The sequence below is a fragment of the Notechis scutatus genome, chromosome 1, assembly GCF_049901735.1.
Source record: "Notechis scutatus isolate UNSWTSFEM ecotype Mainland chromosome 1, rNotScu1.2, whole genome shotgun sequence".
Classification (NCBI taxonomy): domain Eukaryota; kingdom Metazoa; phylum Chordata; class Lepidosauria; order Squamata; family Elapidae; genus Notechis; species Notechis scutatus.
Genome location: NC_142009.1, coordinates 155544330 through 155572203, shown reverse-complemented (window position 1 = coordinate 155572203; position 27874 = coordinate 155544330). Strand labels below are relative to the sequence as shown.

Sequence of the window (27874 nt, the reverse complement as noted above, 5' to 3'; positions counted from 1 at the left end):
ATTCTTGTTCATCTGAACCTTATTTATGTCCTCTATTCTAAGGCTTCCCTATTTACAGGAATTCACCTAGCATCTGCCTTATACAGCTGCCATTGTTGCCTGCTCTTATTTTCTGTTGGTAGGCTTCAATCTTAGAATTAATGAATAATAGAATAAAAATAATAATAAAATATTCTGATAGTCACTGCTATCGGTCATTTATGTATAACATAATGGCTTATGTTTCTTTAATCATGTGAATACTGGGATTATTCAACAAGGAAACAGCAAAAAGGTGATGGGAAAGCAGCTCCTGATACCTTACTAGTGCTGCCTTGGGTTAAAATGTGTATATTATAAGATGGTAGTCCAACCTTTTGGATTGATTGCCTGGGCCACATTGAGTGAAGAAAAATAGTCTTGAGCCACATATAAAATATATAAGATAGTTAACATATGCAAATATTGCCAAAAACATATGTTAAATGTTTACAATCTTGCAAGCAGCCCGTGGGTTGGACTTGCCTACATTATAATCTGATGGAAAATGTCATAAACTGAATGCATCTTCTTTTTTAAAATGCTACTTCCTCACCTGCAGTCAGACCCACTGAACAGAATACAACTTGCTTCTGAATCAGCTTGCATTCAATTGTGCTAATATGGCAAAATTTTCTCTACTCTTGCTTTGCCAATGTGTTTGACTGTAAGAGTCCAACAGTTAAGCTGAATACAGATGGTCAGCAGTGTATCTGGAGGGCACCAGAGAACTTTGTTACTCATACACTTAATTTTTCTCAACCTGCTTTCAGCACAGATTGCATGGGGAGACAGGAGGGGAATCAGCAGTGAGAACCTACCTCTGTATTTCTGTATATCTTTGTGTTTCACTGTTACATTTGGAAGAAAATGAAGACTGTTATCATCCCAATGTCTTATTTTTTTGTTCTATAAATAATGCTAGAAAAGTCTCTCAGGGCTGCCAATGTATATAAAAACATAAAATTCAATAATGTTTGCAATGAAAACATGTATTTTTGTCTGTTAAGTCTATTCTAATCTGTACCTACCTTTATATCAATTTATATTTTATTATCATTCTAATCCCAAGACTTTAGGAAGTTTGCAATATATCATCAAAATATATTACATTGGTCAGCTGCCGATATAATGTGTAGAAGCTGACTACATATATCCCTTTTCCTAATATTGCAGAAAAAAAACCAACCTCAGATGCCTTAGTTATTTTTTTTATTATTTAAATAAACATAAACCCTTCTGAGTTGAAAAAAGGCAAAACAAAAACTAAAAGCAAAACAAACACAGAATATTTAACACAGAGGAAGAAAATAACGTCATTGAGGGTAAATTGCATATTCCAAGTATCAGGTAAATGTTATGTGACCAGGTATTATATTTCCATCAGACGGAGAAAAAGAAACACCAAAGTGTTTATCTGTATTATCTGACGTACAATTAAGGATTTTTAAAAAGCATATAAAAGCAATATGCTTTGATTGGGTTCTATAACTTCCTGCTAGCCATCAACTCAATAGTGTTCTAGACTTTTACAAAATAAAGCTCCTTTACCATTTCCCCTTCTAACTTTTCTCATCAAGAACTAATCTACACATCCCATCAATGGATGTAACAACACTACCCTGCTACTCTATCCAAATCATCTAGGATTAATTACTCATAGTAAAGATAAATAGAAAAAGGAGTTAATATACAGATTGCTCTATTTTACATGTTTGCATCCAAGCTGTAAACATATGTCCTTCGGATCTGATCACTTTTACCCTCAGATATGTACTTACAAAAAAAGAGATATCCTTTAGATATTAAAGGCATGTTATTCAAAACATTACAATGAAGGCAAATAATGTTATCAATTCCATCTCAAAAAAAGAAAAAAAAGAAAAAAAATATGAGTCTGGAACTACTTTCCATCTATCCTACTTACCCATCACCAGTCTTTTCTACATAGCAACTTCTTTCATTATCTACAGAGGAACTTAACCACTGAAATAATAATAATAATATTAATAAACTTATTCTTCATCTCAAAGTAAACTGTCAAAGCCCAGAGAAGAAATATAGTTGATTTTAAGACAACAGTTCATTTGAAATCAGAATTCCTTAGCTTATGCATTTAGATGCAGTCCTTGAATAACATGTGAACATTAATCAAGAGGTCCTTGGAAAATAAGTCTTATGTAGCCTTGTTCACCAGAAAGCTGATGTGCACAGAATGGACATGCTGCATGAAAAGTGTGGGTACCATGAGGAAGAGGGATTTGAGACCAGTAGGCTGTTGTCTTTTCTGAGCACACATGTCCACATGGGCTGAATGCATGAGTTGGAGGCCCTGCATCCACATAAAATCCAGCTTCACATCCAAGCCATAGAGGCACATACGGACCAACAGACCGGCACATTGGACATTCCCGATCTTTGCCATCTCTCTCTTCTTTATTCCCCCAGTTATGATATCCATGCACATGGCCACAGTTCAGATAAACCCACGGTTGCTTTTCATCGACAACATCTTTCCTCTTCATGCTGGGAAAGGCTAATGTGTTAAAGCCCACAGGGCACTGAGGCCGGGCTGCATTGATTTCCTGCCTGAGAGCTTCCAGGTGCTTCACTGTTGGAGTGCGTGAAAGTCCTTCTGCTGTACGCCACAAAAGTGTGGCTCCACAGAGATCAATCAGTGAACCATCCTGGAGTTGGTTGGTTTCATTTTCAACCTGGAAAAGTAATATAGAATTCATGAAATATACAGAGTTCTAAAAGTAATCTTATTTCAAAAAGCCAGTTATTTTGTTCTTATATGTCTCTTACATAAGAAATGATAGTGGATGTCTTAACTATTATGTCTAATAGTGGAGAAACCAAGTAACAACACTGAAATAAGTGAAATACTAGAAACCTCCCTGCAGAGATTTGAACTTAAGAGAGTAAGGGAATAATTACAGGAGTGACCCCCCATGAATGAAATTAATAAGCTTCATTTCATAGTAGTGAATTCTCCAGCTACCAGTTTAGTTCTCCATAGGGAGCATCACAAGGAGGAGTAGAAACTCACATGACCAATAATCTAGTTTGGGAAGTTGCCTAAAACTGGAGGCTGTGGTAAAGCAAAAGCATGCTAAAAGATGAAATAAAATTGCAAATTATGCTTCTAGATTCAGGCAACCTTCCAATGCACAGGGAAGAAACGAGAAGGGGAAGAGAAGCCAGGAAGAGCCAAAGGTGCAATTCTCATGCCCCAATGTATTTCTTACCAACCCCCACCCTTTACCCAAACTTTGCCTGGGATCCTGATACTCCCTGCAGGATAGCAACACCCTTCTTGTAACTCTCTGCTCCTGGGATCCTGGAAGGGAGCTGGTCAGCAAAAGGAAGGGCTTCTGGAGATTCTTTGTAAGTAAGCATTCCCACTGTCTTCACTGATCGTTCTTTTCCCTGGAGACACCACTTTCCTTCATCACCATTTTGCTGGATGCACCTATCCCATCTACCTCCTTGCCGTCACCAAAAACAGTGGGAAAGCCTGCTAAAGCCAGTCCCTGCACAGCCCAAGGCAGGCATTTCTCCACACAACCAGCAAGAACCCAGTGCACCTCCCATATGTGCAAATCTCACCAAGCCAACAGAGAAAAGGGAAAGCAACCCTTCCCAACCTAGCTAACCATTCCCTTCAGTGTAGTTTGCAACTCCTGCACTGAATCAATACAGAAAAAAGGCTTCTCATCACATTTGGAAACAAGTACTTAAACTAACCTAGTTTTGTGTGGTCAGGTTGAAAAAAATCTCCCTTGCTTCACCAATTGGCTCTCAATCTCCAAGGGAGTCAGTCACCTGCTTGAGAAACTCTGTCCTTCTTGCACTTACCATTTTGCCCCTTTGCTGAGCAGATCTTGTTTCGCGAAGACTGAACACATTCCCACATACAGATATCTCTCTCCATACCCCTGGCTTTGAGTCTTCGGTGAACCCATTCCGTGGATGCATAACAAGGACTCCGTTTGTGGTTAATCCATCCATTTGTCCATCAGGTGTTTTCCACTTGGCAGCTTTTTCCTAGAGGGAAGATAACAAATGACTAAAAACTGCTTTGTAGTTATTAATATTTGAAGTTTGGAAAGCAAACTGAATTTTTACATTTGCCTTGAGCAGTAGAGGGAAACAAGCTCCTTACCCCTAAGAAGATATTTTTGGAGGAGTCAAAGCCGGCAGCATATATTCTTGCTGTGAAAGGTGGATTTCGTTCACATATTATCCTGCAGGCAAACCTTGAGATGGTGCTTTGGACAGACTGAGTCTCTGAGTTGCTCTGGCTTCCAGGAACAGTATCTGTCACTACAAAATCTATAGGACTTTCTGTTGATCTCCCAATCTAGCAAAAATAAAATGAATTTAGATTTGGTTATTGAAGTAATTATAAAGTACTGGTATTTGTATCAAACCAAAATGGAATCTTTCATTTATACACATATACTGCAAACATCCAATGTTTTGAAAACTACACACCTGTTATTTCAGCATTAAGAACCAGTTAAAAGAATGTAGAAATTTGAAACAGGCCCAAAACGGGCCGAAAACAGGCCATGCGGGGGCATAGGGGGTCCACGCAGCCCCTGTGTTTTGTTTTTGCCCTCCATGGCCTACTGCAGCACTCCATGTGGTCTGTTTTCGGCTCGTTTTGGGCCTGTTTTCAGCTGGCAGAGTGCTGCAGGAAGCCATGGAGGCGCATGGGGGGGGCATATGGCCCATTTTAGTCACCAGAGGCACCACGGGCTGGTTCCCTTGATATTTCCAGGCCGGTCTGCGGGCCTTGAGTTTGACACCCCTGCTCTAATTTCTGATATGCTGTGCATGAAAAATAATGGTGTTTTTTTTTTTACAACTTTTCTCAAACCAAGTACAAATTTGTGAACCACAATATGAGAATGAGAGTAAATTACAGATTTAATTAAGTAAATATATGCAACATAGATATTTATGTATTTCTTAAAGTATAAAAACTAGAAATAGCACATCATGTAGACACTTGGAAGGTGTTCTTCAAGTAATTTTGGACTCCTGGCAACTGTTCTCTCTACTTTTCTTGACAGCAATTTTCAGAAATGACTTGGCAGGATTTTTTCCCTCTCTACTGGTAAGAGAATTGATTGCCTCAAGGTCACCCAGCTGGCTTTGTGCCCAAGGCAGGACTTAATTCACCATCTTCTGGTTTCTAGTCTGACACTTTAACCACTATACCAACTGGCTCCACACATACATATTTAAAGACTATACTATAAACCCACTGCAATCAATATTTTGTAAACATTTAAATTTCTTTCTTTCCTTGAATGTGGTATCATAAAACAAGAAAAAATTAGAAAAAAAGAAAGCAAGGCATAACATAAAAGCATTTAGATCACCCCCTCTTTCATTTCCCTCATTCTTCTCTGCATGTATCCTGAAATTATATAAAGTTTATTTTTTTAAATAAAGTGGATAACAATTACGGTTATACACAGACTGAAGCTCAATAGATATTAATTAAGCCTTTATTGGAAGCTGGAGAAAAATAAATTTCAATCTGTTTCGGAGGCAGTAGGGAAAATCATTTTTTTTTCTGGACAGGGGAGGGAAATGTATTCAATTGGTTTTATTATTTGTTTTCTATAGATGCCGATCTCACAGAAGCAACCTGGCAAGTTTGCAATCAGGTAGACAAAAACAATAACAAACATAAGATAAAACAAAAATAACAACGTAGTAGCCAAGCTTCATATATAACCATCAGCAAAAGCCAAGAGGCTGTGCCAAGTTTTTAGGGCCTTATGAAAGGACAGAAGGGTCAGGGCTAACTTAATCTCAAGTGGAATGACGATCCTATAGGGCTGGTGTCACAGCACAAAAAGCCCTCCTCCTGGGCCATGTGAGCTGACACTCATGCCCCTCTGCTGGACCAGGTGGAATGGGCAGAAACAACATGAGAGACAGATTGTCTGGTAAGTAACCTGGTCCCAAGCCATAAAGGTAACTACCAGCACTTTAAATTGTACTCGGAAGCACACTTTACCAGTTTTGGAAAGATTTTTTTTTGCAAGTAGAAGGAAAAGAAGTTCAGAAAGCATCAAGAGAACACAGAATCCAACCTGTTTTGGAAAGGCAGGTCCACAGCAAGTCAGTTATCATTGCAGGACTTCCTGCCTGCTGTCCTAGGGTGAAGAAACACAAGCTCACAGCCTAGTTTAACTTCAGCAGCACCACTGCGAGAGAACTCTGATCCCATGGAGCTTTGGGTCATTTGTGCTGTGTGGCAGCAGCAAGCAATCCTCACTGCTCCAGCTAAACTGAGACAACAAACTTGTGCAGAACTCTAAGTGGACTTTATATAAAAGTTTTATGGTGACTAAATTTATTATTTAGTTTTAAAATATAATATTAACTATGCTTTATTTTTGTTTTATTTTGTTAAATATTGCCCAAATGTATTTTAATCTGGTTTAGGCCCTACTCAGAAGAGTTGAGAACTACATGTGGTCTTTGAATCTGTGTTTGACAACTTTTGGCCTAAGACACCACCTATATTCAATATATCTGGAATTTAAAATTAAAATTACCTAGTTGCACCACTATTCTTTGGAGAGTATACAGACAGAACATATGTAGCCTATATAATGCAAGGTAAATGCAGCCTTTCTGAATGAAAACAATAGCCTAACAAAAGCTTATTGTTTTTGGTTAAACACAGAAAAACTTCGTGTGGTAAGGGAACTGGCACTTTTCACACCAAAACCAAACCATTGCCTTCAAAGAAACAACACAAGAATGAAGCAAAGCAGAACTTATTTCAGTGCAGCTGATTCAGTCCTTGTGTGTTACAAAGATATTTGTGTCCTTATTCCATTGTTAGTGTTGTTGCCAACACAGTTGACTTACAACCACAATTGAGCTCAAAATTTATGTTGTTAAATGAAACATTTAAGTGACCATTTTATGACCTTTCTTGCCACAGTTGTTAAGTGAAGCACTGCAATTGATAAGTTAGTAACACGATAGTTAAGTGAAATCTGGCTTTCTCATTGACTTTGCTTGTAACTGAAAAAAAGGTCATGTCACTTTTTTCAATGCTATAACTTTGAAGGGACACTAAATTAACTGTTGTAAGCCAAGGACTATCTGTAAGTTGTCTTAAGTAGTCTAAATTACTTAATAACTTGAAAGGAACAAGGGGACTTTTTTATAATTCACAATTATAGCTACGATCTTTGTAAACTGTTGCCTTTCACTTTCACAATCACGAAGAAGTAGTTGGAAGTATTCAACCAAAACTTTCTAAGAATTGCTTTTATAATTCTCACTGGATTTGCATCATCTTTCTCTTCCTTTCCATTCCAAAGCATTTAAGTTGGTACTTATACCTGCCCTATTAAAAAGCATTAAGAGTTAAGAGCTTCCAACTCTTAATCTGGTTTGGAAGAACCAAGACTGAAAAGTTTCACTTGTTTGCTTCTCTCACATTCCTCTTTGAAGACACAGTGAAGCTTTAGTTATGTACTTGCATAGCCTCAGCAATGCACTCAAAAAGATCCAAAGTGGGTATTTATTTTTAATAAATATATTGCTTTGGGTTATGTTACATGACTTGCTTACATTGCTCAAGTTTCTTATACATAAAAAAAATGACTATGCTAAGTAAAGTAAAGCTAAGTAAATGCCTCTTTTTGATATGGCTCTATTCTATATGCAAGGTTTTGTTTTTTTAAAAAATCCTGGGAATAGATGAATATTTTGAAGGCTGAAGTGACTGATTTCAGGAAAATGTTTACCAGTTTGTACTTTACATGGTATATCCTGCTAAGTTTCTAATGCAGCAGTATACTTCAAAACTAAAACACTGAGCACAAGAAAATGTGTTTATAACATTAAGTACACTGCTCAAAAAAATAAAGGGAACGCAAAAATAAGACATCCTAGATCTGAATGAATGAAATATTCTTATTATATGCTTTGTTCATTACATAGTTGAATGTGCTGACAACAAAATCACACAAAAATTATCAATGGAAATCAAATTTAGCAACCTATGGAGGTCTGGATTTGGAGTTACGCTCAAAATTAAAGTGGAAAAAAACACTACAGGCTGATCCAACTTTGATGTAATGTCCTTAAAACAAGTCAAAATGAGGCTCAGTAGTGTGTGTGGCCTCCACGTGCCTGTATGACCTCCCTACAACGCCTGGGAATGCTCCTGATGAGGTGGCGGAGGGTCTCCTGAGGGATCTCCTCCCACACCTGGACTAAAGTATCCCCCAACTCCTGGACAGTCTGTGGTGCAACGTGGCATTGGTGGATGGAGTGAGACATGATGTCCCAGATGTGCTCAATTGGATTCAGGTCTGGGGAATGGGCGGGCCAGTCCATAGCATCAATGCCTTCGTCTTGCAGGAACTGCTGACACACTCCAGCCACATGAGGTCTAGCGTTGTCGTGCATTAGGAGGAACCCAGGGCCAACCGCACCAGCATATGGTCTCACAAGGGGTCTGAGGATCTCATTTCGATACCTAATGGCAGTCAGGCTACCTCTGGCGAGCACATGGAGGGCTGTGCGGCCCTCTAAAGAAATGCCACCCCACAATATTACTAACTCACTGCCAAAACGGTCATGCTGGAGGATGTTGCAGGCAGCAGAATGTTATCCACGGCATCTCCAGACCCTGTCACGTCTGTCACATGTGCTCAGTGTGAACCTGCTTTCATCCGTGAAGAGCACAGGGCACCAGTGGCAAATTTGCCAATCTTGGTGTTCTCTGGCAAATGCCAAACGTCCTGCACAGTGTGGGGCTGTAAGCACAACCCCCACCTGTGGACGTTGGGCCCTCATACCACCCTCATGGAGTCTGTTTCTGACCGTTTGAGCAGCCACATGCACATTTGTGGCCCGTTGGAGGTCATTTTGCAGGGCTCTGGCAGTGCTCCTCCTGTCCCTCCTTGCACAAAGGCGGAGGTAGCAGTCTTGATACTGGGTTATTGCCCTCCTACGGCCTCCTCCACGTCTCCTGATGTACTGGCCTGTCTCCTGGTAGCACCTCCATACTCTGGACACTACACTGACAGACACAGCAAACTTTCTTGCCACAGCTCGCATTGATGTGCCATCCTGGTTGAGCTGCACTACCTGAGCCACTTGTGTGGGTTGTAGACTCCATCTCATCCTACCACTAGAGTGAAAGCACCGCCAGCATTCAAAAGTGACCAAACCATCAGCCAGAAAGCATAGGAACTGAGAAGTGGTCTGTGGTCACTACCTGCAGAACCACTCCTTTATTGGGGATGTCTTGCTAACCTCCTATGCTTTCCACCTGTTGTCTATTCCATTTGCACAACAGCATGTGAAATTGATTGTCAATCAGTGTTGCTACCTAAGTGGACAGTTTGATTTCACAGAAGTGTGATTGACTTGGAGTTACATTGTGTTGCTTAAGTGTTCCCTTTATTTTTTTGAGCAGTGTAGTTAAATGGAGTTAGTAAGTAGCTAATTCCTAAATAACTTATCCTTATATTGAGGGCCTTCTGGAAACTGATTTTAAAAGACTGTTTGCTTAAATGTAAATTGCAATATGTGGGAAAGTATTTTACATACATGTATGCACACACAAGCACTAGAAAGAGAATTCCCAGAAAGCATGTAATAAAGAATCCAAAAGAAATAATATGCATGAGGAATATATTATGTGAATATATTATGTGAAAAATATTAATCTAATTTTGATCAGATATGTTTTATCCAACTAGAACAAAAGTCTATCATTTAAAAGCTAGTTGTTTTTTTTTAAATAGACAAGCTATATATATTTAGGCAGCAAGTTGAAGGACTAAAGTTTACTGTGAATTGAGTAACTGAACAGCAGATGTAGACTGACTGTAGATGAACAAGATCAAAACAGAGTTCTCAGATGTTTACCAAATGGATTTTTGTAATAACAATGAACAGGAAGTACTTCCTTCCTGTTTCTACTAGCCATCTCTAATCTTAAATTCCCAGATCTTTAGTTCAGGGAATAGAGTTTTGGAAGTTTTACCAGTGTACAGTAAAACTTTACTTTCTATTAGTACAACCACAATATTATGTTTCTAACATACATTTATACAATTTTATCCATATTATTCATCATTAATTTATGCAGTTCCCAGCACATGAATACTTTACACACAATACCTGAAACATATCAGTGTTGCTATCATGGGTATACTCAACCACCACTGTTTGCACTCGAGACAAGGTATAAGAAATGCTGTGCTGGTCCTTGTTGCTTATTGCCTAGTAAAAAGGGAAAAGAGGGGATATTTCAGCAATGTAAAACCATAAAATATATTGATTAGTAAAACTTTACACTAGAGTACAATCCTACTAGGTAAAATAACTCATGATTCGACATGGAAAATTTACTCCCGTTTGATCTTACTTCCCCTAGTTATGTTATTTTAGTCAATAAAATAAAACAAAACCCTATAATTACTATAAAAATCCTATGATATGTATCTTCAACTGTGATATTGAAGAACATGCACAATCAGGGAGTTGTGGCAGTTTCTTGGAAGAAAACTTTTAAAGATCATCTTCATAGCTAACCCTCAGCTTTTGTAGCTGTTCTTTTGTAATGCAACAAAACCAGTAATTCTTTGCATGACTCTCTTCCCCACTTTTCCATCATAAAGGCAGTTGTTCTTCTAAGCAATTCTGCTAAATAAGCATGTTATGGTTGTTACTAATGCCATCTAACCTAAATATGTTGGTCCCTCCATATTCTCATGCTGTGAACCAGTCACTCACAAATTGATGCCCTGCAATATGACTAACATCACTCTCACTCCCGCCATGTGGCCACTAGCTGTGACATTATTCATTACAAAGGAGACTTGAATAATATATATTTACCTACTCATTTTCTCCTTTACTCTATTCCTCGTGCCTTTGTGAAATTGAAAGTTTAGAAGATAGCTTTCTGAGTTGTAGATTTTACAAGAAATTCCAGCTCATAATAGAAAGAACCCAGGCTCTTCAGAGGCATGGTATTTACAATTTTTCCTAAATGATAAATGTCCTGAAACAATGCAATAGCTACATTTTTCACTCTGTTCAGACCCAATAACTGAAGTAAGTAACTGACTTAATCTTATTTCGTTGTACTGTCAGATTGTATATGGTTCTCTTAACTTTTATTTTCTGGCCTCAGACTGTAAGTTCACTCATTTATTCCTTATTGTGCATATTGTATAGTTTGGTCTTGTTAAATCAGTGTATCTGGATAACTTTATGTTAAATAGGAATACTACACCTATTTCAGGCCAAAAACATAGATAAGGCTCAAATGCCTTATGTATTACAGAAATCAATTGATGTTTTCATGCAAGTATTTATTAACAGGGAATTTAATGCGTGATTATACTGATTTGATGCCATTTTATTAGATATGTTCTATTTGTAAGTATGTGAGAGAAGGAAGCAATATGTTAATGGCAAAGGTTCATACAATGGCTGATAAGGTCATAGCTCTTTACTTTAGGTTGCTTGCATGCTTTATATCTACCCCATGGCTGGCATACTATAGGGTTTCAAATAGACAGGTTTGCTAAAATTAATTACTATTAATTTTTGGTTCCCACCCACTTCTGGCAAGTCAGGCACATATTGGTTATTTTGAAGTTAATTGTATTGACAGTCCAAAGCATACTGAGTTCAGACTTCTGTATTATAAACCTTCATTTTGCTCATTTTGAATCACTATGGTATTTTGAGAAGTCCATCCTAATCCATACATCACACCAAACCTGTGTTTTACCATTGAAGGAAGGTTCATATAGAGGAATTTACAATGGGTGCAATTCTCATGTACCAAATTTCTTATACAGCTCAAACAACTTATATACACTGTACTAGTTTATGCCAATAGCTGGAAGGCACCAAATTGAGGAAAACAAATGAAGGTTATCAGGATTCAGACTCCAAGTAAAACAGTCCTCATGAAATAAATTACAATGAGCATATTTTATTCAACAATGGGAGAAATGCTATGGCCATACTATCTCCAAATACAATTCTGTGACATAAACAAAGGAAAAAAGATCACAAACATGTTGCATGCAATTTGTATGTACTCTTGTGCTTAAGAGTCCCAGCTCTTTCAGAAGCTCCTATAAAGACCCTTCATTATTTCCCAGACCAGAGACATATGCAAAGCTTGCATTTGAAATTAGTATTACTGGCCTCCTGTTGAGCTTACTGAAACTCTGACAGTACCGATGCTAATTATGTGCAGGTGTGTCACTTCAAAACAATGAACTGTAGAGAAACTTTTTTTAAAATGCATGACTGATGTATTCAAGAAAACAGTCCCAACTGGTCTCATTTAATCTTTCACAATAGAACATATGTTGCTATGAGATAAGCCCATTAGTCATGGCTACTGTTAGCCATATGTTGGCCTAGACACACTGAATGATTAAGATCCTCAGGGCGTTCAAATGTCACAAAAATGAGGCACAAAAAAATGAGGCCCTGAACATGATGGGTCAACATTGCCTCCATCCCATCCTCTCAGCACACCGGGGTAAAGAGGAAGTTTTAAAGTTAAACAGCTTTTTAAAAATGTGGTGATCAATACATTAATTAGGCAAAAGAGGTGCTATTATGAAGCAAAGACAATGGAAATCCCTCAAAATGGGGAAAGAGCAGATTATAGCAGATCTTAGCAGATCTGACAGCTTAAAGCTATATGACTTAGGCTGTGAGAGATGTTGTGACTCATCTATAGCTGGCCAGATGCCACCACGGATTCATCTATAGCTGGTCATTGCCACTATGAGCTCAAGCTTATAGTCTGAAAGATGCAGTAAGAAGAAAGGGTCTTTTGTCAGTAAAGGCTTCTCCTTTAGCAAATGGCACTGAGCTTTTCTTTGAAGAGTTGTCCTATCTAGAATTTCTTCTCCTCTTGCCACTATTATTGTATTCATATTGTTTGAGCCCCATTATAGTATACCATATATTAGTATCCGTGCCTCTTTTATGATTTGTAGGATGGCATAAACACTTAGGATAAATAAATAAGAAACAAATTTTAAGATAAAGGAATAAAGTTATATGAGAAATATGAAACAAATATTTACTTAGTTTAAGCATCACTAACCAAAATAATAATCTTCATCCCTCATTTCAGCAACCAAAGCTAGTAAAAATGAGCCCTACTATATGCAAAAGTTACTCCCAAGTACAACCATTATGACATTTACATATTGTATTAATGTATATGAAGATTTTTTTATAATAACAGGAGTTATTTCTTATCTACATATGAAATAATTCTAATACTGAACTATTCTGGTTTGCAGACATGATATTTATTATTTATTACCAACACTGGCCTTCAAGACTTACACACTTCTCTCTTCACATGCAATCTGGCATCCCTTGTGATGTTTAAACATGGCATGCAAAACCTAAACTGCTTAAAGTATACTTATTACAAGAAGCTATTTTAATAAACCATAGTTTAACTATGGATTAACCTGTTTAACCACTGCTTTTGAGGTTGAACAGTATGATAAATGACACTCAACAAAAGTTAAATTGTTCCTCATGAAGAAAAGGAAGCAAAGAGATGGGCAGAAATTAGGCATAATTTAATCACAATAAACAGAAAGATACAATGAAATTCAAATGCAATACATACTCGATCAACAGTTAAAATGGGCTTGCTTTCTTACTAACAGCATTCCAGAAGTTCACGATTTACCTATCAACCCAAGCATCAGAAAGGACTGAGAGAACTGTTTTAGACAGTACTTCTTAACCTTAGCAACTTTAAGATGTGTGGCTTTCTGGAAGACATCTTAAAGTTGCGAATGTAGAGAAACGCTGGGTTAAGATGACTGTGAGGCACTAGATGACCTAGTTCTGGTCTCTACAATTTTCCAGAGAGTACTCTTTTCCTAAGAGTAAACTCTGCCTGTTCTTTAATATGAGGCAGGATAAGCAACATGAATTTCGATTAACTCACTGCACTTACCAATTATATATCCATTTATCCATCATCATCTGACCAAACAACCATCTACTTCAACATAATGCCTGCCTGATGCCATCTTAAAAAAAACATACAATTTCACACACATGCACACAATTTCATTGATAGAAATTGCTGTTAATTTACAGTGGTAGATCCTCATTAATCAAGCTTACCTTGGCTGCCTGAGGTGTACAGGCAATATGCACTGTACTAGGTTTCACCCCATTTGCTTTAGGTCTTTTAAATAAAGCAAACCTACTTTTTCTTCTTCCTCTATCTCCATTTGGCAGGGAGCCATTATATCTGTGGAAAACAGTACAGGAAGAATTGAAGAGATGGGAGGATTATTAGATGATAAAGGCTCTGAATTAATTTGTACATAATTCCATAATGTTGTAGAACTGAATATTTTAGAAATAACTTTCTAAATATTTAATACATTATTGCAATATACATCATACTTTTTAATCCCTTAAAAGAACACAAAGATTGTAAGAACACATATCTCTATAAAGAAAAAATCAGGCAAATAACAAACTACAAAATGTTGGAGGTTACTTCAGATGGATGTAAGAGCCAAATAGGAAAATGGGCGTTGGTAGAAGTTACCGTGAACGCCCTTTCTATCTGTGCTGCGAGAGAGCCCAGGATGGGTTGACTCCTTCCTATGACGTCAATTAGCTGAGTCTGTACTAAGATATAAAAGCCAGCCCCCGGGAGAGACCCCAGCTTTTGGCGAAGATACTTGACAGACTGAAAGGTGTCTCTGAAAGCCCAAAATAAATACAGAAATATGTCTTGCCCTCTCCGGACGAATCAAGGGAGGGGCTGGGCTCTCTCGCAGCATAAATAGAAAAGGCGTTCAAGGTAACTTCTACCAACGCCTATTCTCCTCCATGCTCCATCGAGAGCCCAGGATGGGACATACCAAAGCTTGCATGTCCTCCGGCTCATCACACTGGAACTGTGGAACCACTTGTTGAAGCACCCGTCTGCCGAAGGCTGCATTCGCCGAGGCAAAAGCATCCAGACGGTAGTGTCTGATGAAAGGAGACGGGGATGTCCATGTGGCCACATGACAAATCTCCTCCAAGGGTGCTTGGGTCGCCCAGGCAGCAGAAGTGGCCGCGCTTCTGGTAGAATGCGCCATCAGACCTTGGGGAACTGGAAGGGCCGCAGCTTTGTAGGCCTGATCAATGCAAGACCTGACCCACCTGCTAATAGTAGAAGAGGCCTTGTGCCCCAAGTGAGAAGGGAAAAAGGAAACAAACACGGCTTCCGACTTCCTGAAGGAGGAAGTGCGCTTAAGGTATATTATAAGAGCCCTTCTTACGTCTAGCGTGTGCCACTGCTGCCCTAGGTCATGGTGCGGGAGAGGACAAAAGTCAGGCAAAACAATGTCCTGGGACCTGTGAAACCAGGTGTTAACCTTCGGAATAAATGAGGGGTCCAGACGAAGAACAACCCTATCATCGTGAAAGGAACAAAGGTCCTGTCTGATGGAAAGAGCAGCAAGCTCGGAAACCCTCCTGGCAACAAGGAACACTACCTTCAGAGTCAGGAAATGGAGAGACACTGTCCTAAGGGGTTCAAAGGGGTTTTTTGTAAGGGCATTAAGGACCATATGAAGGTCCCAGGAAGGATACCTGTGAACCACCGGAGGGTGCAGGTTGGAAGCCCCTTTCAAAAACCTCCTGACTGAAGTGTGATGGGATAAGGAAGGAAGTGAATCCCATGAAAGTACCGAGGAGAGGGCCGCAACCTGCCTGCGTAAGGTGTTGGGGGCCAAACCTTTCTCCAGCCCATGCTGAAGGAAGCTAAGAACTTCTGCCAACTGGGCTGAAGCAGGAGAAAGACCCTCCCTGAGGCACCATCGGGAAAAAGCCTTCCAGGTGGCATCATAGATGTGCCTTGTAGAAGGTTTGCAAGACGCCAGGATAGTGAGGATGACCCTTTCTGGAAGTTAAGCCTCCTCTAGCCGCTGCCGCTCAAGTGCCACACGGTCAGCTTGAACCACTGGGGCTCTAGGTGGAGCAGGGCCCCCTGGTGAAGGGAGATTAGATGGGCTGGGATCCTCCACGGAGAAGCCACCGATAGGTTGACCAGGTCCGCAAACCAGGGCCTCCTTGGCCAATAGGGTCCCAGGAGGAGGAGGAGCTCCGCACGTTCCTCCAACATCTTCCGAATTACTGCCGGAATGATGGGAAGTGGGGGAAAGGCATAGAGGAGACCCTTGGACCATCTGCACCAAAGAGCATTGGTCCCCTCCGCTCCCTGGCAAGGAAACCTGGTGAAGAATCTGGTGACTTGGGCATTTTGAGGAGTGGAGAAGAGATCCACCTCCGGTGTTCCAAATCTGAGGGAAAGATCCCTGAATAGAGACGGAGGAATGGACCATTCTGCCTGGTCAACTAGGCTCCTGCTGAGCCAGTTGGCCTGGGAGTTGTCGACTCCGGAGATGTGGTCTGCCGAGATCGACAACAGGTGTTTCTCTGCCCATAACCCCAACCGTAGAGCCTCTCTCATGAGGGCTTTGGACCTCGTCCCCCCCTTGCTGGTTGACATGAGCCTTTGTGGCCATGTTGTCCGTAAGGACTAGAACATGAGAGCTGGTCACTGATTGCCTGAAATGCTTGAGAGCCAGAAAAATGGCTCTGAGCTCTAGCCAATTTATGGGAAGGGTCTGCTCTGATCTGGAGCAAATGCCCTGAGCTATCTGGCCCTGCATATGGGAACCCCAACCCAGGAGGCTGGCATCGGTGGTTATCACTAACCTGTCTGGGTCCCTGAACAGGAGTCCCCTCCAGATTGACGGGGAATGCCACCAATTGAGAGATCTCCGGATTTGTGGCGGGAGTGGGACCTTGATGGATGAGTGGCTGGTTCCTGCTCGTTGGTAGGGAAGCAGGAACCATTGGAGGGGTTGGGAATGGAGCCGAGCCCACGGGACAATGCCAATACAGGAGACCATCTTCCCCAGAAGTTTGGACAGCAGCGACAGGAGGACAATTTGATGTTGCTGGATCTGGCTGATGATCTCTGCAAGGCTCTTTTCCACGAGCTGGGGACAGGAAAACCTGGCACGACATGGTATCGATGACTGCTCCCAAGTGTTGCAATTTGGTTGTAGGAGAGAGCTGGCTCTTTTTGTTGTTGATGGAAAATCCGTGGTTCTGGAGATATGACAGGGTAATTTGCAGATCCCGATGGGCCACATGGATGGAAGAAGATAGAATCAAAATGTCATCCAAGTAGCATTGGATCCTCACTGGAATAGAATGCAGAGATGCCATCAATGCTGCCAGAACCTTTGTGAAGACCCTTGGAGCTGATGAGAGGCTGAAGGGAAGTGCTCAATACTGGTAATGGGTATTCTGATAACAGAAACAGAGAAACTGGCGATGATGAGGCCAAATTGGGATGTGGAGGTAAGCCTCAGTGAGATCAATGGAAGAGAGGAGGTCGCCCTCCCGAACGCTCTCTAAAATAGAATGCAGAGTCTGCATTTTAAATCGCCTGTATTTTACAAATCGGTTGAAAAATTTTAGATCAAGGATGGCTCGCCACCCCCCTGAGGCTTTGGGAATGATGAAAAGGCGAGAGTAAAGTCCACGTCCCCGTTGAGAGGGGGGAACAAGTTGAATAGCCCTGATTTCAAGAAGGTGCTGAATGGCCTGATTCATGAGGGCTTGCCTGAAAATGTCCTGAGAGACAGGACAGATCAAAAAAAATTTGGGGGGTGACATTAGGAAGTCCAATTGTAACCCTGACCTAATAATGCTGAGCACCCAGGCGTCCGTTGTTGACTCCTCCCATCTGGAGGCAAAGAAGGCTAGGCTACCTCCGATGGGTGGGGAGAACGAGGGATTACTTAGAGCAACGAAAGGAACGACCCCTCCCCCCGGAAAGGGCAGTTTACCAGTAGAAGGTTGTTGCCTGCCAGATGTTTCCGCCCGTTGGTCTTGGCGTTGGGAGTATGGCCTGTGAGAGCGGGGGAAGCGAGATGAGGTCTCCGCTCGGAAGGCAGGAGGGCGATAAGGAGCAGGGCGATAGTCGGCTTTCTTCCTAGAGGAAGAGAGAATTTTACGTTTATCTCTGGTTTCGATGAGATAAGGTTTCAGAACATCGCCAAAAAGCTTATCGCCTGCGAATGGAACTGAAGCCAGCTTCCATTTTTGGCATGACTCCGCCTGCTAATTTCGGAGCCATAAAAGTCTTCTTGCTGCTACAGAAGATGCCATGGCCTTGGATGCAAATTTGGCGGAATTGAGAGTGGCATCCGCAGTGAATTCCGCCGCTGCAATAATCTTATTAAGGTCTTGGTGAGACCAAAGGTCAGAAGCAGGCAATCTATTCTGGAGTTGGCGCAGCCACCGTATGGATGCCCTCGTGAAAAAGGATGCTGCTGTTGAAGCCCGAACAGCCCAAGCAGCGGCCTGGTGATTGCGCTTGAGGGTCTGTTCAGAACGTTTATCATCCAGTTTCAGGATATCTTCTGGCTCCGTGGGAGTGCCAGAAGATGAGAACGAGGCCAGAACCGGAATGTCAACAGAAGGCACTGCCAGGGCATTGTCCAGAGCTGCGCTGACATTGTAGAAACGCTTATCCAGAGAAGATGGGCAAGGACCTGCCGAAGGAGAAGCGCACTGTTCCTTGACCATGTCCAGGAACAAAATGGGAGAAGGCAAAACCTCTGCATGCACTACAGGCTTGGAGAACAGCGAATCCCCTTGGCTAGAGGGATTTCCTTGTGACTCGGGAGCCACTTCCTCTGGCGACAGCTTGGCAGTGACCAAGGCCTTGCTGAGTAATGGCCTGAAGAGAGTAAGTTTGAAGACCAATGCAGAGAATGTCTGCTCTGGGCGAGAATCCTCTTCCTCTGAAAGATTTTGGTCAAAAATCTCACACTCTGAATGAGAAGAGTAACTGTGTTCAGATGGTGAAGGCCTTCCTTCCTCATCAACCTCCTCCCATTCTGGTAGAGAAGAATGGACCCTGAGGTCCTGAGGCCTGTGTAAATCAGGATGATGAGGCAAGGAACTTATAGATTGAGAAGGGAGAAGGGCCTGAACCCTTTCCAGAGGTTGAAGAATTTGCTTGAAGCTTTCAGCCAATCCCTGCCTAATGGCTGATGAGACTACATCTTGGATATCCCTTGGTCTATGCTCAAAGGTAGAGGCAGAAGGCCGAAGGCCCGCTGCTGTGGGAGTGAAGGTGGCTTCAGGCCTAGATTGAGGAGAGGTTCGAGGCCTGGAGGGAGGGGGAGGATCATAGGGCACAGAAGCCTGTTGGAAATAAGGCCCAGATCTGCTTAGATTCTGATTGAACAGCAAGAGCCTCAGGAGACCAGGATGGAGGATGGAAAGGCTCATAGATAACTTCTCCTCCCTTGGGAGGGCTTGGTTGGGGCCCACGAGTATCACCTGAAACATGCTGTAGTTGCACTCCCTTCTGTTGAATAGTTCTGTTGAACTGCCTCTCTAGAGCTGCATGTCTGCACTTCTCTGCCCTCAATTCAGCCTGAGTTGCCTTCTTAGGGGCTAGAGCCTTAGCTTTGATCTTAGCAGCCACCTCCCTCTGGACTGATTGGGTGTGTTGCCTACGTCTTTTTCTCTTATTGGGCTTAAGAGACTGTTCCACTGGGGGGGAAAGCTCTGCCTGAGCCTTATCTTGCTCCATTTTCAGAATAAAGGCTTTTGCGTTGGAAAGAAGCTGTTTAGAAATCTTTCTATTAAGCCCCTTAGGGTATAAATGGCCCCCGGGCTTACAAAATGGCCGCTCACCTCGTGGTGGAAGGCTTGAATCCAACAGGGCTGCTGACTACAGGAAAACAGGCTCCAAGATTGCAGAATCTATACAGAGCCCCGAGCGAAGTCAGCAAGGGAAAAACGCAGCAACCAGCTACACGATCAGCTGGCTTGCCCTCTTATCAGTTTGCTGATCATTTTTACCATCGCTCCAAACTGCAGGCATGAGGGAAGTCTGCAGACGCTGCCCAGCTTGCCTGCACAGAGCTCTGTAACGCTGCTCCCAACGTTGCAGGAGAGAGAGAGCCCTGCTCTCCTGGAAGAACAGCTGCCCAGATCCCTGGGAGCTGCTTGAAGCGAGGAAAAAAGTACTGAAGATGCTATCTAACAGAACGCTTTCAGAGGCACAGCTACTGACTGAAAGGAGCTGAGTCAAAAGCTGGGGTCTCTCCCGGGGGCTGGCTTTTATATCTTAGTACAGACTCAGCTAATTGACGTCATAGGAAGGATTCAACCCATCCTGGGCTCTCGATGCAGCATGGAGGAGAATGATACAGCACTTTGTATTGCAGAATTGCAGTTATACATTTCCTATTTAGCAACCAAATTATAAAATATTTGCAAAAAGCTTTGTCAGAAATAGATTGTTTTGATGGTTCACATCCAGTGATGTTATTGTAAAAAACCCTGGACAAATCAAAAATTTTCAAGTTATATACTTTACATGAGTATTTTGTTAAATCTAGTACATATTAAGTTTTATGCATTCCTAAGACTTATCACAAACAGGTTCAGGTATATGAATGCAGAAATCAGATATTTACCTAATGTAATAGGAATGCCGTAACCTTTTCAATTAGTTTTCATTCATTATATATTCTGTATAATTTGTAGCACAGAGAAAATTGAGCCACTCTTTTATTTTACCTTTATTTTAAGAATAAATCTCCTGTGCTGACAACTACTTTAGCAACAATTTATTGTAAATACTAATATACAAATGTTATAAATGCCATTCTAAAGTTAACCCTAAATGATTTCATGGGGGGAAAAACTTAAAACCTGCACTCAAATTTCTCTTAGTGAAATTTGATGAAGCTTAGAAATGTTTGGCTGCATCACATATAACTCAAAAGACTATGTGGGTATGATCTAACCCTGATGCCTCTGACGCTAATGATGGAACATTTCAGACTGATGCTAATGTCAGTCTGAAATCAGGATCCCAAAACAAGCTGCACTGCAAGGAACTGCCATGTTTCAAAGAATCACATTGCAAGGCAACAAGGAAAACAAGAAAAAACTTTGGTTTGCAGGATTAACTAAAACTCCTCTTTTAGAAGTTCTGATGTCAGTGCCAGATACTTACCCCAACACAATCAGTTCACCATACTTCACTGGTGCTTTTGATGGATGATTTTCTTGATCAGGCGAAAACATGAGCCTAGTTAGATCCTTTTTCTCAAATTCCACTTCTCTAATCAAGAATCTTGGCACACTTTTGTCATTTCCTAAACAAAAAGAAATAAATATGATGGAGAATGCCACATCTTACAATCTGGTATTATGTAAACAAAATCCACAACCTATAAAAATTTCAGCAGAGATTCCTAAAGTATTTTGTTATCACTTGCTAGATGCATAGATCGCAACATATAGCTGAAATGACAACCCTTCCTAATTTGCTTCAAGTAACAGGGGATGGGTTGAATTAGTACATTAGGAGTCCTTGATTTATCATTCATTCAGCAACTGTTCAAAGTTATGATGGTGCCAAGTGAAAGGACGTACAAACTGACATCCAAACTTACAGGCCATTGCAGCGCCCCTTGTGGTCCTGTGATCAGGATTTGGGCATTTGGTAGATCACCCATACTTATGACCACAAATGCACTTCAGCTCCCTTCACCTACCTATGTTCACCCCATTTCTGCCCTTTTTGATGTTCTGCACAGAGGCATTCCTTGGCAGCATTAGCGCTGAGGCTGAATTAGAGGCCCAGGGCCTTTAGCAGTCTCAGCCATCTGCCACAGCTCCCAGGCCTCTACTTCACTCCCAATCCCAGCCTCAAACTGCACGCCATAGCCAGCCAGTTCAGTGCAAAGCCCCACTGCCACGCGCTCCGCCGACTGCTGTATCCAGCTGACCTTCACTGTGTTTCTCCTCCTCTCCTTCCCCCCTCACACTTTTCATTGGCTGGCCATGCCACTTCCATAATACAACTGCTGTGCTTTTACCTCAGGCGCCTCTTGTTCATCCGTTCTTTTTCTTCACGGTCTCCATAGCCAACAATTACCATGACTGCCCAGTAGTGCAGTGAAAATAAGAGTGCCAGTCAATGGGGAAGACAGTGGTTACACCCAATGGCAAACAGCTGCAGGTTGGCTCAGGGAGCCACATGTAAGAGAAGCTGAGCCAATCCTGGCACTTTCCCACTGTATGAAGCCACTTCCTGCATTGTCTCTTTGCAAAGAGCTCCTGAACTAGGCTGGCTGGCCTTGTGGTAGCCCCCCCCCCCATTTTTGCAGTGCAAAATCAGCCCCATATGGTCTAGGAGCTTAGTGCAAAGGGGCACTTTGGCACACTCCAGCCTCTTTAAGATGCTTCCCTTACCTCCCTTTTCTTTTGCTTTGAAAATCCAGTTGCGTATAGCCCAGAAATCAGGCTTGGCATGCCTTGCCAGGAAAGGAGTATGAAAATGGCAACTAAAGTCAGCTGGGGCAGCAGAGAGCAGACGGCAAGGCCCAAAAGGGCAGAGGGGGAAGGGGTTAGGTAGGTGGAAGAAGTTGGTGGCAGTGTCAAACTGTTTGGGACGTAAAGGACCAAATCTGGAATGGCTTGGATTTGGATGGCTATTTGGCTAATGATTGGTAAAAATTTGCTCAATGACGGCAAATGTGAATTGTGGGGATTGCAGTCACTAAGTGATATAAACATATAATGCCTTGCTTTGTGATTGCTTAGCTACCAAATTCTGGGCTCAACTGTGGTTGTAAGTCAAGAACAGTCTGTATTTCAATGAATAAGTTTTTTTAAAAACAAACAAACCAGAAAACATGCCAATTTAAAAGCAAAAACAGTTTTTACTTCTTCTGAAACACAACAACATAGTTTTTCTTTCATATTTACTGTCTACCAGCATTAATTCGACTGTATAGGACAGAACATATAATAAACAAGCATTAATTCACTATGCATTTTTCTGCTCTCATGTATTTAGAAGTAGTTCTTTAAATTACAACATTAAGTTTGAAGAAGCATTTTGCTCTGAAATGAAAATCTGTGTACAATGAAAGTCTGGCAAGGGGAAGGCAGTCTTTTGACATACCAGTAAATGCATACCATCTGATTTACATGGGTGGTCACAGATTTACACTCCACTTTTCCTCCAAAAGTTTTATAACTCAAGTCAGTCCAAGCTTGAATGATTATAATCTGTTTTACTGGTGGCCCAAAGAGGAACAAACATTTCACCCATTGTTTTATCGCTTCAGATGCATCTATATCGCTATAGATGCATACACACTTGTAAACTGTATTGCATATGACTTTCTATGTCCATGAACAATCAGACCTCCCCACCCCCTGATTTTAAGTTCTAAAATCAGAACTTAACCACTTAACCATTAGAACAGCAAGTTCGAATTTTTCAGTCTTACTGCTACATACCACAGCACCCTCAAAGTGGTAAAGTCTACAATTTAGGATGGAGAGAACGACCACTATTGCAAAAGCAAGCAACGTCAAAGGTGTTACAAAAGTGCCACTCAATTTCACAGTGGAATGGGGAAGTCAACCCACATTAATACCATTACCAAGAAAAATGTCTCTAGACATCTTGCTTAGATGTGCAAGTACCAAATTAAAATCTTTATTATAATATCTCCATTTGTATATTTAGTACTACTAGATCTATGCCTTAAAGATTCCATTAACTAACACTAGACTGAATCAGAATACCATTTTAGTGAAACGATGAAAGACTGCTAAAAAGATGTTCTAAAACTTAATAAAACTAACCCTCAACTTACAACCATTTGGGACCGGAATTTGTGTTGCTAATCAATGCAGTTCTAAAGACTACATCTCAGTTGCCATCATAACTCATGGTTCATTAAGTGGGAAGTGGAACAAATCCCAAAATAAAGACTGTGGAAGTGCCACGGGAGGAGTCCCGAGGGGCCTGGTGCAGATAGGGAAGGGGGGGGTTGTTGCAGCGCAAGTTCAGGGTGACCAGGGAAAGAGAGGTGTGTGCATGCATACAAGTTCAGGGAGATGGAGGAAAAATTTGCTGCAGCTCAGGGGCTTCTTGGTGCACTGTGGTTCTGGGGTTACAAGAAGTCCAAGCCACAGTGTAGCAGAGCATAAAGCACAGCACAGCTGCACAGCACAAAAGGGGTTGTTTTTTTTGGCCACCCCAGAGCTGCAACTGGGCTTTGGGCGCAAAGGAATTGGCACTGCCTTGCAGTGTGAAGCTCAGCCTTAGCTGGGTCCAGCAACATGGGTCAAAGGGGCCTCTTGCCACCTGGGAACCCAGCTCAGTCCCTGCCACAGTCACCCTTGACATTCTGGACTCTGAACCCTCCGCATTCCACTGCCCCAGCTGACATGGGCTTTCTTCTTGCTCCCGCTGACAAGGCATGCCCAACCCGGCCCTTCACAACCAGTTGTAAGTCTCTTTGTTTAACAGTACCATACTGTAACTTCAAATAGTTAATGAATAAATGGTTGTAAGTCCTGTAGGAGTAAAAAAATTAGAATGCTATAATTTGCCAGATCAGTTCATGTTTTTTTCTTGGGGCTACAAGGGAAACACTACTCAATAGATCAAATGTTAAACTCTCTGGTTTCAATTATTACATTAAATTTAGATAAATTTAGATTTTAAATTGATCCAAACATTTTAATAATATGTTGCATGCTACTGAAACTTTTAAGGATTGATCCCCCCCCAAAAAAATAGTTTTCTGATAGTATTGCAATTAAGATTTTTTTCACTTTGAGAGCCCCAAAATTAGGTATACAAATGTGTAAAAAAAAATGCCCCATGGTTTATTTTGCTGACTGATTACAAGCAAAGATGCTACATAGCTTTAAAATCAAGCAGGGACAAAGAGCTTGGTTTCTGAATCTGGCAGACTTCAGGCAGGAAAGGCTGGGAAGGAATCTATTATAAATTTCCCCAATGTAGGGTTCTCTAGGTGTGCTGAGTTTCAAATCCCATCCTTTTCGATCAGTGTGTTCTCAGCATTCTTAAGGGTGTCAGCCAGTTCTACAAAAACAGAACTGGTAAGACAGCAAGCATTGTCATTTATGCAAATTCCCTTGTTAAAAAGTTTACATGGGTTTCAGACATCTTTTTTACTGATATAATGGCTCTACCTGTACATAAATTACTCTGATCTATTCCTTATGGCCATTAAGAAAGGGACAATAGTGTGCAAGAAATAGAACCTCATTTCCATAAGTTATACCTCACTATTTCAAAGTAATCAATATTAAGAGTCTTATGCTAGGGCAATGGTTCTGGGAGCTTACAACCATATTTGGTTTATAATATAATCTGTTCTAAATATTAAAATTGGCCTTAACTTCAGAAAAATAGGCAAGCGACTAGGATAAAAAGCTAAGCAAACTGTGAGAAAAGCCATAGAAAGAAAAGAAAAAAAAAGCCACAGAACACTTTCCAATTATGAAAGAGCAACAGCTGATCTTCTTCTGAGGAAACCACACATCATCATATATTTTATATGTGATGTTCTCAACTTCCCACACACAGATTTTCAGAATTACACATATTTTTGCACAGCTATTTAAAATTTGTTAGCGTGATATCATCATCTCCCAGTAAATTTTATTTTTAGCGTCAGAATAGTATGGCTACCTACTATGTTTCAATTCCACCCCACACCTCATCCCCTAATTAACAATGTCCTTGAACAGTTATACATATTCAAGCCATTTCAGAGCTTTAACAAATAACAATTATTACCAAATGAGAGTAAATTACACAAGGCTGTCTGAACAGCTCTCTCAAAGAAACGTAAAAGTTCTTTTGGTTCCCGAGTCCATCAAATATAGCTAGATACTTCTTGAAAAAAGGCACCTTTCCTTTATTGTACCGTGTTTCTCCAACAATACGGCCTCTACCAATAGGAAGGCCCAGCATGATTTCTAGGCATGAGGTGAAATTAACGCCCCCAAAATTTAGGCCTATTTAAACCATCCATTTCCCCACCATTTCTCATATCGTTCGTTAGAACTACACGAGGTGAAGAGAAATGGGGGGGAAGGGAAGGGGGGGAGAAAACTTGCCTTTAGGAGCGCCATTGCAGATAGCCTAGGCTAGAATACCCTGATCTACTACCGATAGACCATCAGCCGATAGAAGCTCCCCGAAGGCAGAGTCACCAGCTGCTTCTATTGGCCGGTAGAAGCGACCTTGGGGCGAGTGCCCATGCGCACTCCCTTCACCACGAGGCCGTTTCCATTGGCTGATGGAAGCTCCCCAAAGGCAGAGTCACCAGCTGCTTCTATCGGCCAGTAGAAGCGGCCTCGGGGTGAGTGCTTGTGCGCACTCCCCTTGCCACGAGGCCATTTCTATCCGCCGATGGAAGCAGCTGGTGACTCTGACTTTGGGGAGCTTCCATCGGCCGATAGAAACGGCCTCGTGGTGAAGGGAGCGTGCATTAGTTGTCTTTGAATCTACCAGAGGGGCAGGAGAGAAAGCACACGCATATCTGTGTCTGGATAAAAATTGTGAGATTGCGACAGAGGGAATGGGAGAAAAGGCCTTAGACCAAATGTGTTCTTGTTTTGCTTTCCTGCCCATTCTCTGATCAATCTCTCCGGGGCAGCTTTTGGCCTAAAATCGCCCAGGTCTTGCTCAGCTAAAGGAGAGGGAAGGTCTCCAAAGACCGTCCCTAACTTCCGCCATTTGAGAGGACCAAACTCATTGCTTCTCAAAGTTAGACCCACAAGTTTTTCAAAAGTTCTTCTGAATGCCTCGGACGTCCGATGAAATCCAGAAATGTCTCATGATTGAACTCAATAAAAAAAAAAAAAGAACCTGCACCTCGTTGCTAAGTCTGTGGTTTTACGGCTCCTCTCTCATCCCGAATTATGCCAAAATAAAGGATTCCAAGGCTGGCGTTGGTTAATTAGTTAATGACGGGTGCTCTTTCAGGAGCTCAGAGAGAGACTTCGCCGTTCAACTCCCCCTCCACGACTCAAGGTTCATACTAAAATTAGGCCTTTCCAACCAGCCCCTGCAAATATTTGTCCCTCACCAGAGCAATAGAAAGGAAGGTTTAGCTTCTCTCCGGCCCTTCTTCGCTCCAGCTCCCTCCTGCCCTCCTGTGCCGCGGCGGCGACCCTTTCATACTCACCCTGCTTCCCTGCCACATTACCATGAGGACTGCTCCCACATCTCCTCTCGGGAGCCCGCCTGATCTCCCTTCTAAGGGTAGCTGAGCTCTGCTGCCTCCTCTTCCCTCCCGGCGCTCCCCCCCCCCGCTCCCCAAACCAGCGGCGGCAGCAGGTAAAGGGAGGTCGGCTGCCCTGGGACTTTGGCAGGTTGCCCGGAAAAGGTCTGGCCTGGGGAGGGGAGGGCAGCGGTGGGAACCCCACAGATGCTGAGACCTTACCTCGTCAGAAGGGCTTGGCTGATCCGGTGCAGGGACGAGGGCTAGCAGGGGTGATGTTTGTGTGTGTGTGTGTGTGTGTGTGTGTGTGTGTGTGTGTGAGAGAGAGAGAGAGAGAGAGAGAGAGAGAGAGAGAGAGAGAGAGAAAACTCAGCTTGCTTCCCTTCTGCTAAGAAAAGTTTGCAGCCGCTCTCCCATGTGCACTCCCCTTGCCACGAAGCCGTTTCTATCGGCCTTTTGGGAGCTTCCATCGGCCGATAGAAACAGCCTTGAGGAGAGTGCACGTGCGGGCAGCCACGCCTCACCCCAAAGCAGCTGGTGACTCTGCCTTTGGGGAGCTTCCATCGGCTGATAGAAACAGCTTCGTGGCGAGGTGAGTGCGCGTGGGTGCTCGCCCCGAGGCCGCTTCTACCGGCCGATAAAAGCGGCTG

General features: G+C 42.0%; 1 protein-coding gene across 1 annotated transcript in view; it reads right to left on the bottom strand.

Moving 5' to 3' along the window:
- Positions 1-1215: 1215 nt before the first annotated feature.
- The window catches only part of PELI1 (pellino E3 ubiquitin protein ligase 1), a 68713-nt gene continuing 42054 nt past the window's right edge, over positions 1216-27874 (bottom strand). Inside the window, exons 2-7 of the mRNA XM_026668442.2 lie at positions 21170-21311; positions 14227-14356; positions 10207-10308; positions 4187-4384; positions 3880-4068; positions 1216-2732 (exon numbers count right to left, since the gene is read on the bottom strand). Coding sequence (XP_026524227.1) covers positions 2166-2732; positions 3880-4068; positions 4187-4384; positions 10207-10308; positions 14227-14356; positions 21170-21240 — 1257 coding nt within the window. The 5' untranslated portion in view covers positions 21241-21311 and the 3' untranslated portion in view covers positions 1216-2165. The remainder of the gene's footprint in view (positions 2733-3879; positions 4069-4186; positions 4385-10206; positions 10309-14226; positions 14357-21169; positions 21312-27874) is intronic.